The sequence below is a fragment of the Lepisma saccharinum genome, chromosome 11 (genome assembly GCF_977018435.1).
Source record: "Lepisma saccharinum chromosome 11, izLepSacc3.1, whole genome shotgun sequence".
Taxonomy (NCBI): Eukaryota; Metazoa; Arthropoda; class Insecta; order Zygentoma; family Lepismatidae; genus Lepisma; species Lepisma saccharinum.
The window spans coordinates 26,890,821-26,903,587 of NC_139239.1; the positions used below are offsets into that span (position 1 = coordinate 26,890,821).

The window sequence follows — 12,767 nt, forward strand, 5'->3', positions numbered from 1 at the left end:
CAGAAGATGAAAGACGAGACCCCCCCCCCCGCTTCGTTGATTGTGATGAATTGGAAACTGTGGTCTTATTTGTGTTTTCTTCTGGATGTGACAAGGTTCTGCAGAACAATTTCATTATGTTCATCAGCCCACCACAGAAGCAAGGCGAAAACAAAAGATAAATCAGGTCACTACGGGGGAAGGAGGAGCAAAGGGGTGGGACGTTAACCTTTCCGTTCAACCTGGATTGATTGATTGATTTCTTGTTTTAAGTCCACTTTATCGGGACTGGACTGGACCTACAGTTTGAAGTGGGATCCGAACAACTGTGCCACGTGCCTCCACCGGGTATCGAACCCTCCGATTACAAGGCGACGACGTTACCACTACGCCATCGGCGAGGCCCTGCCGTTCAACCTGGACCTCACCGATGACGTAGTGGTAAGGTTGTTGCCTTTTAATCAAAGGGTCCGGTTTCGATTTCCACTAGAGGCACGGTGATGGACGTAACTTGGGGCCTAATATTTGTGGAGAAGGCTTCGGGCTTAACTTTGGGGTACAGAATCGAAAAGTTCTCCATCTCATAAAGATAGCATCCAGGACTACTATTTTGCTAAATGGCTGTTGCATTTTCAAAATCATAAAATAAATACTTTTTATTACTTTGCTCAGGTCTAAGGAGGTTAACAAAATTACCATTATCTCATAAATTTTAAGAAACCTGAAAGTTTTGGGGGCAATTGCCCCGGCCAAGTTACGCCTGTGCGCACGGTGGTTCACATGTCATTTCAAATTAAACTGAAGTCCTAGTTTCGATCACCCTATCTGAGCAAAAGGTAGTCTTAAAATTAACTTTCACCATGCCCCCCCTTCCCACACACACATTTATTTAGTTCAGATGGACTTTGATCGTTTGTATGTGTCATTTTAAAATTTTCATGTCGTAAATAAGATATAGTTAACATACGTTATTGACCATTCAGAACGCAACATGTGTCAACATTTGACAAATATCAGATTTTTTATAGGCTGAAGGATGTTTTAAACTTAGCTTTTCAATTAAGAAGCAAATATTTTATTTTAAAACTAGATGAATATCCTCTTCATGACAATGAACCGCTCATTCATCAAGGGGACAATATTGAAATGTTATTGACAGTAGTGAATGGAAATATACGCTCAATATACGTATATGGGTATGTGTGTGTGTGTGTGTGTGTGTGTGTGTGTATATAATATATATTTAATATGTTCATTGAAAAGTAGAGGAGAGGCGATCTTCGTGGCGAACTGGTTAGCACAGCACGCTACGACGCCAGGGAGTCCAGAGTTCGAATCCTGGCCTTTGTATGGGCGTTCTTTTCGAGTGTCCCTTCAACATATAATTCATTCTCATCTTCGCGATTAGCTAAAAGTGGAAGAAATGCGAAGTAAAATAAACCAATTAATCAATAAAAAAACGAAAAATGTACGAGAAGGGACGATTTTTTTATTAGTAATTAATACAGTGATATAAATTGAACTAATTCTTTTGTAGATCAACGAATTGCGTGGATTTTTCATTAATGAACATTTGTTAAACTACTTCTTGTAACCTATTCGATCGTTTGGCAACACTGGTTCAGGTATAGCAGCTTTATTCTCATCATACGTGACTCGCTGCTTGCTTCCGGAGTGAACCTGCACGCTGTCTTGTCAGTAATAAAATCACGTGTGTAATTCTCGATCGCACCTGTCCACGGCCTTTGTCTCGCATCGCAATCTCTGCTCTGCCTCTTGTTAAATGCCCTTGCGCTTTCTGTCTGCTGCAGTTACAATGTTGCAACACCCCCTCCATCTCCCCTCCCCTCCCCTCCCTTTCAGCTGCATAGTACACACGATGCAACGTGTGCACACGTCTTGAAAACTGTTGCATTTGTGTTTATCTTTCTTCATGCAACAAAGTTATTCCGCTTTATACAGCTTGTACATTAAAAGCTCGGACAGTTTCTTGGTGATTTATAACGTGGAATAAGTTGACTCTGCTGTAAGACAGTGTTGCCAGTAGCACTAAGAAAACGCCGTTTCTGCTTCACATGGCTGTATTCCTGGAAATGATAAAGGCATTAAACTCTGTGTTCAGTGGCGGATCGACAACCTTCTCTCTTGAAATTTGATGATCTTCTTTCTAGCTGTAGCGCGCAAAGTTTACATATAATTGAAATGCAAGAACTTGCATTATTCAAACAATCTATGGCAACAAATGATCAATTTGACGCTTCTTTTTTTAAATAACCATTTGTTAAAACTTGAAGCACACATTTCATATCAACAACTAAGCCACAGAATATAAACCGATTTGTTCAAGTCTGGCTTCGCTTCTTAAAACATTTAGCCATTTTTAATACTGAGCTCACTGAAGTTTGTTTTGCTGGATTTAGACATAATGTCCAATCGAGGGGTGGTGATTGGTAAATTTCAACCATTTATTTGCCTGTATTTTAATCGACGATTTAATACCTTTCCATTTTGGTTATTTTCGTCGCTTTTCCACCACGTTGTTAATCGCCACGACGAGGATGAATGATGGTAGACACAATGGCACATACATGTCTTGACCAGGATTCGAATCGGTTACCAAACGACTTATGCTTCATGCTAAGGACGTCTCCGCCGAAGGTTCCGTGGTCGAATCCCAGTCTGAATATGTGTGTTTCACTCTGTTTCTGTATCAGTTGCATTCATCCTCATCGCAGCGATAGCCAATAGTGGTAGGAAAGAGACTCAAAACAAGAAACACAACAAATGCTACATAATTTTTTTACGTAGTATATTTCAGTCATCCGCGTCCACCCCGAAACAAATTAACTTTGGATATAGTTCACTGTTTACTACCCAAAATTTCGATATTCGCCGAGCACGGTGAGGACAATTAGGAGCTACTTGAAAAGAAGTGCCAGACTCCAGATAACAGGAGCAATTTGAATTTAAGTACATTTTAATACACAGAAAGGCTAATCGGGACTGGACCTATAGTTTGGAATGGGTTCTAACCACCGGGTATCAACCTCGAGATTCCCTGATTAAAAGGCGATGACTTGCCATCTCATCTGGGACCCCGCCCACCCGGTGAAATCCATTGGTGAAGCCTAGACCCTGAAAGGCAAGGAGCTTAATTTTTAGTACCTGGAGTGTAATATCCCGATGCTTCAAAAGAAATTACTGGGCCTTCGCTACACTGTGAATTCGTAACTCCAATTTCAGTTTGACTGTGCAAAAAAACTTCCAATCGAAGTTGCGCGTATATATCATCAAAATAAGCAGGTATCAGATGTGAATATTTACATGAGGAAAAGAGGCGAGAGAGGAAAATTTTCCCCATCAAGCACCGGGAGGAGGAGGAGATACTAGAAGCTGTGCCACAGCATCAATCTGTGGGCGAACCTTACTCAATTCGAAAAAGATGAATGCCATGGTAACCGTGACGCAACTCGTTGATCTTCTCTTCTCCACCTTTAAACAAACAAACACCGAACAAAAAAAGGGAGGGAGAGGTGGAGAAAAAATAGACATTTTGACATCGAGTGCTACAGCGGTTGTCAAGAGAGAGAGAGAGAGAGAGAGCATTTGCAGCATTGATAAACAATGCACAGTCTCTCTCGCTCTTTCTAGAACAATACAGCTTCCTGCGCGTCACAGTCTTGTTTTTGAAACCAGGTACTTTGTCGGGTAATGGCTGCTTGTTGTACACAATGCTCCCCTTCGCTTCGGGAATGTCATTCTGTACTGCGCAATGAATTTTATCAAGTTACTGCGTCGTTGAACTTCCCTATCGCGTGCCAAACGTTCCGACACTCTGAACGTCGCAGAAGAAATCGTATCCAGTCGGTGGTCTCGGTTTCAAGCACTTGGCTGTTCCACACGAAGCTCTATGTAAATGCGTTGCTGTCTCCCACAAACCCCGGCCTTCGATGTGTCACGTTATAGAAAACGCCGAGAACGCCCATTTCACGTGCATTGAATTACACTTTTCGTTGTAGCCCGCCCCCCCCCTTTTAAACTTAACCTGAGGAGTAGGGTAGGCAGACCTGTTTTTCGAGCAATGCTGTTGAATTTAATTGACACTTCTGGTTTTATGAATGTTACCTCCCCCCCCCGGAAAAAACCTGGTTTTGAAAGCACAATGTAGTGTGTTCTAGGTGGGTTGGGACCTGATCACCGACGGTTTCCTTGGCAGTAAAAACTACTCAAAAAGGCACTAAATATTTGGATAATAGGCTCGATAATAAGTCACTAAAATCTAGAGAATACTCATAACAACAACTAAATATTAAAATAATTAAACACATTAACTTGAAATGTAGAAAGGAAAAAGCTATCCAATCTCCATCCAAAATATATTTCTTTTCCTAGCATTAACAATGGCAATTTCGTTTTTGCGTTAACAGAATTTTAAGACAACAGCTTCCGACATTTGTTAAAAATGTATGTGGACTTCTACAATTTTTCTGTAGAATCTTGTATTGTTTTGCTGTTTTTTCTTTGTCTGCTGTTACTGTTCCAGTATAAAATGGCCATTCAGTACTGTATCCGAAACTTTAGGTAAATAAATACCGGGTGTTTCAATAAATTTGATATGATTTCGTAATCTAATAACGTTACCAATTCTCTTGCAAATGATCTGAAAATTTAACAGCATGTGTAGAAACACCTCAAAAGTCAATGTGATATGTTTTTGTTTTTACAGGTAAAGAAAGACATGTCATTGACTGGAAAAGAAAAGGCATTTTGTTTGTTAGAGTATGTTCTAACACAGTCGAACAAGACTTGACGCGAGACGGGTCCACCAATGAACACGTTAGAGGGAACGGGATTGCGTGGAGGGGAAGCGACTGCACTTACCAGCTTTCGCAGCAGCATGTACTGCTTCGCTCTGCCCACTTGACGTCCAGTGGCGTAGCAACATATCGCGAGGCCCTGGACGAGATTAGAATGCAAGGCCCCCATCCGTTCTTAAAATTTGAAATCTCAATGTGAATCGATAAAAAATGTTCAGGAATACGTCAGCAATTTATCATATTTAAATAATGATAATACATTGCTGACGAAAGTGATATTTAATAATTTCACTCACCCTAAAAGTGTATTTTTCTGCTTTGAGGAAGATGAAATCTGACGCTATAGGACAGGCCCGTACCCAGCGGAAGTGACATGGGGGTCATGACCCCCTCGAATTATGAACTATTATAATGTGAAGATTTAAAAACGTAGGAAAAAGACATTGACGATTTTTCAGATTGTGCAAGAATTTCAATTTCGTCCTTGCATATATGAATGGGTTGATTTGGGAGAGAGGCAGGCTGCAAAATTGAGTATTTTTTTGTTTGTTTTATAACCATTGATGCAAGGCTACAAGACATCCCGATTTAGTCGGGACAGTCCATTCATTTCAATCCCTCTCCCGACTTTTTCAAACTGCAGTTGTGTTGCGAAAATGCTTCGTTTTTCCTGCTGCATGTTACGCCCATGATTTGACGTATAGCTACATTCAAATTATAACGTTTAAGTAGAATTTAAAACCAGAAAAAACAAAACCGAATGCTTTAATTTTATTACCCACAAAAATTAGCCTTTTCCATATTTTTCTCACTTCCATTTATTACATGTTTCGTATCAACCGTTTGGGACGTAAGGCCCCTTTAGGCGCGAGGCCCCGGGCGGTCGCCCACCCCTTGCTACGCCACTGTTGACGTCTGCCGTGTCACATGCATATTCAACACTTGTGAACAATTATTTGTGACATCCACAGACCTTTGAATTTCTTATTCAAATGTTTGTGCATAAATCTTATCGAGTTGAGGATTACACCTGCGTAGTTACCTTTATCCTGACTATAGTTACTGACATATTTACATCTGTATTGATATAATTTTATTTTAAACACACTCTATATAAATTTTCTTGTGTCCTGTCTAACGCGACTTTTTGCTGTCATTTCAGTTTGCAGGAGTATAGACATCAGGAACTCAGTGGCCAAGTTCAACGCTTTGAAAGGCTGCCGCGTCGTCGAAGGCTTCGTCCACATCGTTCTCATCGACCACTCCAATGAATCGGATTTTGAAAACCTCAGCTTCCCCGAACTACACGAGATCACAGACTACCTCCTCATGTACAGGGTTCGCAACCTGAAGACTCTCAGCAACATCTTTCCCAACTTGTCCGTCATCAGGGGGAATGTTCTCTTCATGGACTACGCGCTCGTCATCTTCGAAATGATGCAGATGCAGGAGATTGGCCTCACCTCGCTCACGGACATCCTGCGGGGCGGAGTTCGGATCGAGAAGAACCCTATGCTCTGCTACGTCAACACTATAGACTGGGATCTCATTGCTAAGAAAGGGAGAGGAGCTCACTTCATCATGGTAGGTGCTTGTATTTTTGTCCAACTTTGTAGCTTGGTTCACTTGAACGCTAATTTATGAATTCATTTCCTAATATACTTTTTTTTTGTGTGTGCAGGAATAATTGATTAGGGCCCGGGACTTTATGTCCTATAAAACTGTAAAATATGTATGTAATTATGTCATAAATTGGAAAATATGTTATGAAAAATTACAAATATGTCAGAAAAATGCACAACAGTACTCTCGAATTTCTCCCATACCCGATAGAGTAGGGGCTGTAATATACCGAATGTTATTTTTTACTTTTGACTGATATTTGTGAAAAGCGAAAAAGGCAAAGAAATGAGAACAAAACTTCTTTACTTCCCGTACAACAATGAGAGAGAACATTTTTACTCAATAATGTTTGCATGGCTATGAATTGTCGGCGGGATAAAAAAAAGTGGGGATATTTTTGTACAGTACTAAGAAAAGACGGCATCTTTCTTCCTCCGTAATTTCCATATCCTGCCATCGACAATATGAACTAGCAATATGTGCGAAAGCTAAGAAGAAAAAAATATAAAATAACCGATAATATGCGAGAGAATTACGAAATTATACAGAAATATGTCTTATTACTACAACAAAATTGAAGAAATATGTTGTAAAAACGCGAAATTGGTGAAATGTCAAAATATGCTTTGTCAAGTTTGTCTATTTCGGCTGATTTTCATCAGATATGTAAAGATCTCACCCCAATAATAGATCCGAAGCCAATTGAAAAAAATGTTATAACATAAAGTCCCGGGCCCTATATCTCATGTTTTAGAGGCTATTCACTACTTTCGGAGATTTCTAACGAATATCCCATCTGCTAGGGACTCTTAAATCACACGCATTGTCTTTGAATCAAGACTAGGCTGGACCTTTGACCTATGCCAGGGCAGCTGTTTCCGAATTTTTATCTCCTTTCGAGAAACCGCTGATATTCCAAAATATGAAAAATGATATGTGCTTGAAAGTCCTAGAGCATTCATGTGAATCTTCGTGAGGCCTCCTTTCGCTGTTGCCTAGATTTTATTAATAGTTTAATACTGTTACATAACCAAGGAACTAGTGGTATACCCAAGGAAGGTTACTATACTGTCTGCTTAACAGGCAGCCCTCATTTTACAATTTTTTCCCCCACTTTTGACGTTTTTTTAAGGAATACTGCTTGAAAGGAAGGGTTATGACCCCCCCCCCCCCTTGGGCACGCAACTGCAAGAAACTATTGAGAATAGGTATCATCGAAAGCAAACCACACGAGGATTCACGTGAATGCTCTAGAAGAAATTCTGAAGTATATGTAATTTTTCATATTTTGGAATATCATATCGATTTTTCTTAAGGGAGGGGTTTATCTAGAAATTTGCATATGGGGGGATGTAAGTTTGTATTTAGAGGGTGCAAATGTAAATTAGAACAAAAATGACTGGAGGGTGTGTGGTTAAATCACTGTATAATCACACACATACAGCAGGTCAACCATGCCTGTTTGTACCTTTTTCTTCAGTGAACTCGGACCAAATATAACTCCACACTCTGTTTTTCTTTATCTTTCTCTGACCGTCTCTGATTCTCTCCTCTCTCTCTCTCTCTCTCTCTCTCTCTCTCTCTCTCTCTCTCTCTCTCTGTTTGTTTCTTTATCTCTCTTCCTCTCATTGCTCTCCCTCTCCCTCCCTCTCTCCTTGTCCTCTCCTCGTCTTTCTTTGTTCTTTGCTTCTCTTCTTTTCTCTGTTTCTTTCCCTGTCTCTTTCTTATCTCTCTCTCACACACACACCCTCTCCCACTTCTCCCCCTGAGCACGCCACTGATCAGTTAAATAACTCCGGGAGTACCCTAAGTGCTGAACTTGTTCATTATTGTTTATTGCGCCGAAGAAGGATAACTCCTTTCACTAGGATAACGGTTGCACATACTTCCCTTCCATCCTACCCATATTAGTCTCCCATTTGTTGCATATCGTGTTGGCAACCGCGTGCGGTAAGCACCTTGGAGGTTTCTTTCTCAAGGTCTGCAACACCTAACGGAACTTTTTTCCAGCATCGCATTGGTCTCGTATTGCTTATTCAACGCGAAAAGAAGGTCACGTGACGCAGGTTTCGAATTCCGTGCCCTTGAATCCTATGCACTGCCGTTGCACAAAGGTCACGTAAGGTGGGGATCCCACTGGACTTGTGCAGCCCCGCTCGACAGTTTAAACCATAAATTACGGCCGGGGTGGATGAAGAAGAAGAGAAAAGCGTGGTGGCTTGAATTAATCGCTCGGTTCTGGACCTGATTAATCCTTTGGTGCATTAAGGTCAGATGGGGAAGCATGCAGCGCTCGTTTTTCACGTCGGAATGGATTGCGTTCATTAGATGCTCTGAATGTATTAATTTTGTCACCTCTCCACGCTTGGTGCGACGGTTTCGGATCGTTGTGACGTAATAATGACTTTTTTTTCGCTCGGTAGATGTCAGGGCGGAGTCAATGTAATGTGCTTGTCGCCTTTCTGCACAGTAATCACCAAGTCTAACTAACTCACTCTCTAGTCTCCTTAAACCCGAAGGTTCATGGCTGCGGCAATACAGGCCTTCCATCTGTCCCTATCTTGAGCAAGATCTATATACTCTTTTCCATCCCTACAGATTTCCTTTAGGTCCATCTCAACGTTATCCCTCCATCTTCGTCTTGGCCTTCCTACAGGTCTCTTACCATCAGGTTTCCCAACAAGAATCCTGTAAACTCTTCTTTCTTCTCCCATTCGTGACACATGGCCTGCCCACCTAAGTCTTCTTGATTTAATTATTCTAGTAATATCTGGACTTTAATAAAATTATGTACTTCTAAATTATGTAACCTTCTCCACTCACCTGTCTCCTAATCCCTTTTAGGTCCAAATATTTTCCTAAGGATCTTATTTTCAAATACTCTCAATTTATGTTCCTCTTTCAATGTAAGGGACCAAGTTTCACACCTATATAATACTACAGGCAAAACTACTGTTTCGTATATTTTAACTTTTAGTTTCTTAGATATTGAACGAGAAGACAAAAGTTTATGAAGAGAGAAGTAACATGCATTTCCTGAATTAAGCCTACTTTTTTATTTCCTCTAGTATAATTTTCATTTGTTAATATTATTCCTAAGTATTTGAATTTGGAAAGTGGTTCAAACGAGTTGTTATCAGTAATTAGATTTTGATTATTACCTAACACTTGGTTTCGGCCTGTAAGCATATATTTAGTTTTCTCTTTGTTAACTTCCAAATCACCATGTCTGGCAACAATAAATACAGTGAATGCAACCTGGGTTACCGTATCAATATGTGTGTGTGTTGCCGATTTGCTTTACTTAAATTGTTCCCAGCATGCATGTGAAGTTTGTAGAATGCGGGGAAAATATTTTTTCGTTCCATTTTCAAGCATATCGTTACTACTGTACAGGAGCTGACCTAACGCCTTAGAACTCGTAAAACCATTTTAAGGTTTAGTTTCAATATTGGGTAATTTGGCCCGCGACCAATTACTTCAGTTACTGTCCCTGCATGCGAAAAAGTTCAGGCGCCTCTGTACAGTTACAACACCGGACGACCGCCCCCTGTTCATAGATACAGTGTCCTCTGCACATTGTCACGTTTCCACCTTGATGGAGTGCCAGAGTTTTCTTGCTTTTTCGGTGAAGCAGACAGTCCGAACGCACTGGCAACACCATCCATGTGATGTAGCATGGAGTGGCGGGAAGCCAACAGATTTATACGTAACGCGATATAGATATGTAGCAGTTGCAACAACAGTCTGGTGGTCAACCTTTGATTTCGCTACTGAAGTTTCCAAGTTCGACTCATTATCCCTTCATCAATTTCAATCTAATCATCGTCGTGATGAGCGAAAATTGGAAGAAAAGGGACGTTAAATAACAAAAATACAATACAGGCAGGCACGGATCGAGAAATACATTTCGGGGAGTCCGACCAAGTATCTCAATAATAACAATAATAGTTAAATACGTTAATTAATTAGTATTGTATTATTATTACATGAATAGGTAAAAACTTAGTAAAATAATATGTATATAAGAGCATGTATTCATTATCTAGCTTAATATCGCCAAAATTTGTTTTAAAACAACTGCCGTGGCAAGGAAATTAATGTCAAATAATATTTATTGAATAACAAAAAAGGGAGTTAGATCCAATTGTAATAGGCAAAAATAATTGGACGGTGAAAAATTTAATTGCCTATTAGAACTAACGAAAAGTAAAGTTGCTGATTAATATTTTATGTATATTACGAGTAAATCTTTGGAACTGTCCTTCAAAGCCGTAAGATCAAAATTCCTTGCCTTCCACTAAGTATCATGCAAATGCTAAACAGTTATATTTTGATTATTTAATTTTAGTACTTGGTAAGTCTTTCGTGGGGAGGGGTCCGGACCCCCTGAACCCGCCCTAAATACGTCCTTGAATAAAGGCTCTGCTTTACTCTTTTCATTACAAAATCGTACCCCTGGATATGACTCGAAGGGCTAAAATGAGACGTAAACATGATGTTGGTAACCGTTTGGAATATTAGACACTGTTAACTATTAGCCGTTAATATTTTTATAAACTAACATGGTAATTTTTGTACAGTAGTTGGATTTCTACTATCGAAGAGGGAAGGAGAGGGCGGGGGACGTTTATCAGGTATCCTTGAAAGATACTCCTTTCATGCCTCCTCCCCTTATCATTATTGAAATTCTTAGTACGCTCCATTTTCCCCTCATTATCTTTTATTAGGCATCACTGGTTGTCCAGTATTGAATCGTTACGTTCATATTCTGTTCACGGAACTGGAATACATTGCATTAAAGTTAGTTTTGGGGATGGGCAGTGGTTGGTACATTCTTCTCTGAGCAACATGCTAATCTACCAGAGCACTTGAAGCAAGTAGTAGGATACTACAAAAGTAGTGAGTTTTCTGGCAGGCCAATCGAAGAGGGATCTTTCACTGTTTCAAATGTTAGATAGAAACCCCCTTGCCCCATTGTCGCAGGCGTTCAAAGATTAATTAGTATTAAATTTACGAGGAAAATACCAGGAAAAATGAATTACTGATTTTCGGGAAATTTTGATTTTTTTTTCAACATGAGAATTTTGACGGCATTTTTAAAACTGCACCTCCCTTCTTCAAACCAGAATTCCACATTGCTTATCTGTAATTGGCATTGTCTATGTAATCTAGCCAATGTAAACTGTCTGAGTAATCCACACATACCTTCCCTGTGGCGTAGTGGTAAACGTCGTCGCCTTTGTAATCGAGAGGTTCCGGACCCGATACCGGGTACATGTCCTGTCCCGATTAGTCTTATCTCCGCATAAAGTGGACTTCAATCAAACGAGTAATCCATAGCAACGGCTCGCCACTGTATGTAAGTAACGCCCTCTGCGGAAGCCGCTGGTTGACGTAGGTAAATTTTGTTGCACCTGGCAACTCTGTTGTTTGTCAGAAACGCGTTCTTAAAACAGGGTTGCCGGCTGCATACAAGTTTCCGTTTGTGTTGTTTACCGCGGCAAGGAAATTACAAAGAGATGGGGGGTGTATTGTGCGTGTTTAAATATGGTTGCAACCTTGCATGTGAGGGGAATGAAGGGAAATTTCGTCGAAAAGTGGAAAGACTGAGCTCGCGAGGGGAGGAAGGGTGGGGGAGAGGAAAAAGAAGTCCTCGAGACTACAATTAACCGCTGAGAGTCTTGTTTACTGCTCGCTGTGTGTGTGACGTTGCTCCCTTCGTGGTGATAACAGAGCGTTAATCACGTTGGTCACAGCGGCGAGATAGCGAATATCTCTCTCCATTCTCCCACGCAACTTCTCCCACTTCACGACTTTCAAGGAATTATTTTTATCCAGGCCGTGCGATTCGTCAGGTAGAAACGCCACCAGCTAAAATACTCCTCCCCTCCCTCCGCCTCACATGTTTTCCACATATACCAATTATCTCCTCCTAAGCCTACAGCGATACACAGTCCGAAACTGAACGTGATTTCAACATCGGGCACAAGAAATAAGTGTATTAAAATAAATTATACATGACTTTAAAATAACAGTTAAATAGGCAAATATTAATGATGTGTGTTTGCTAAAATAAATGAAACATGAATCTACAAAACGGTGCAAGAGGCAAAAATTTATGATATATATGTTTAGTAAAATAATTTGAAATGGTTTCATTTACAAGCTGTAAAACAATGAAATAGGCAAACAAGTAATAACATATATGCACTGTAAACATGGTAACAGTGAAATAAGAAAACAATGATAGTATATGGAGTAAAATATATGAAACGTTACTTCAAATCTGTCTGCAGATCAGCGAAATAAGCCAAAAATAAAATTAATCGGTGAACAAAGATAGAT

General features: G+C 40.1%; 1 protein-coding gene across 4 annotated transcripts in view; it reads left to right on the plus strand.

Annotated features, from left to right (window-relative positions):
* Positions 1-12,767, plus strand: part of LOC145994691 (insulin-like peptide receptor) — a 267,151-nt gene that overhangs the window by 110,091 nt on the left and 144,293 nt on the right. For all 4 annotated transcript variants that reach the window (XM_083130847.1, XM_083130849.1, XM_083130850.1 and 1 more), the window contains exon 2: positions 5,959-6,380. In XM_083130847.1, the coding sequence (XP_082986973.1) occupies positions 5,959-6,380 (422 nt within the window). The remainder of the gene's footprint in view (positions 1-5,958; positions 6,381-12,767) is intronic.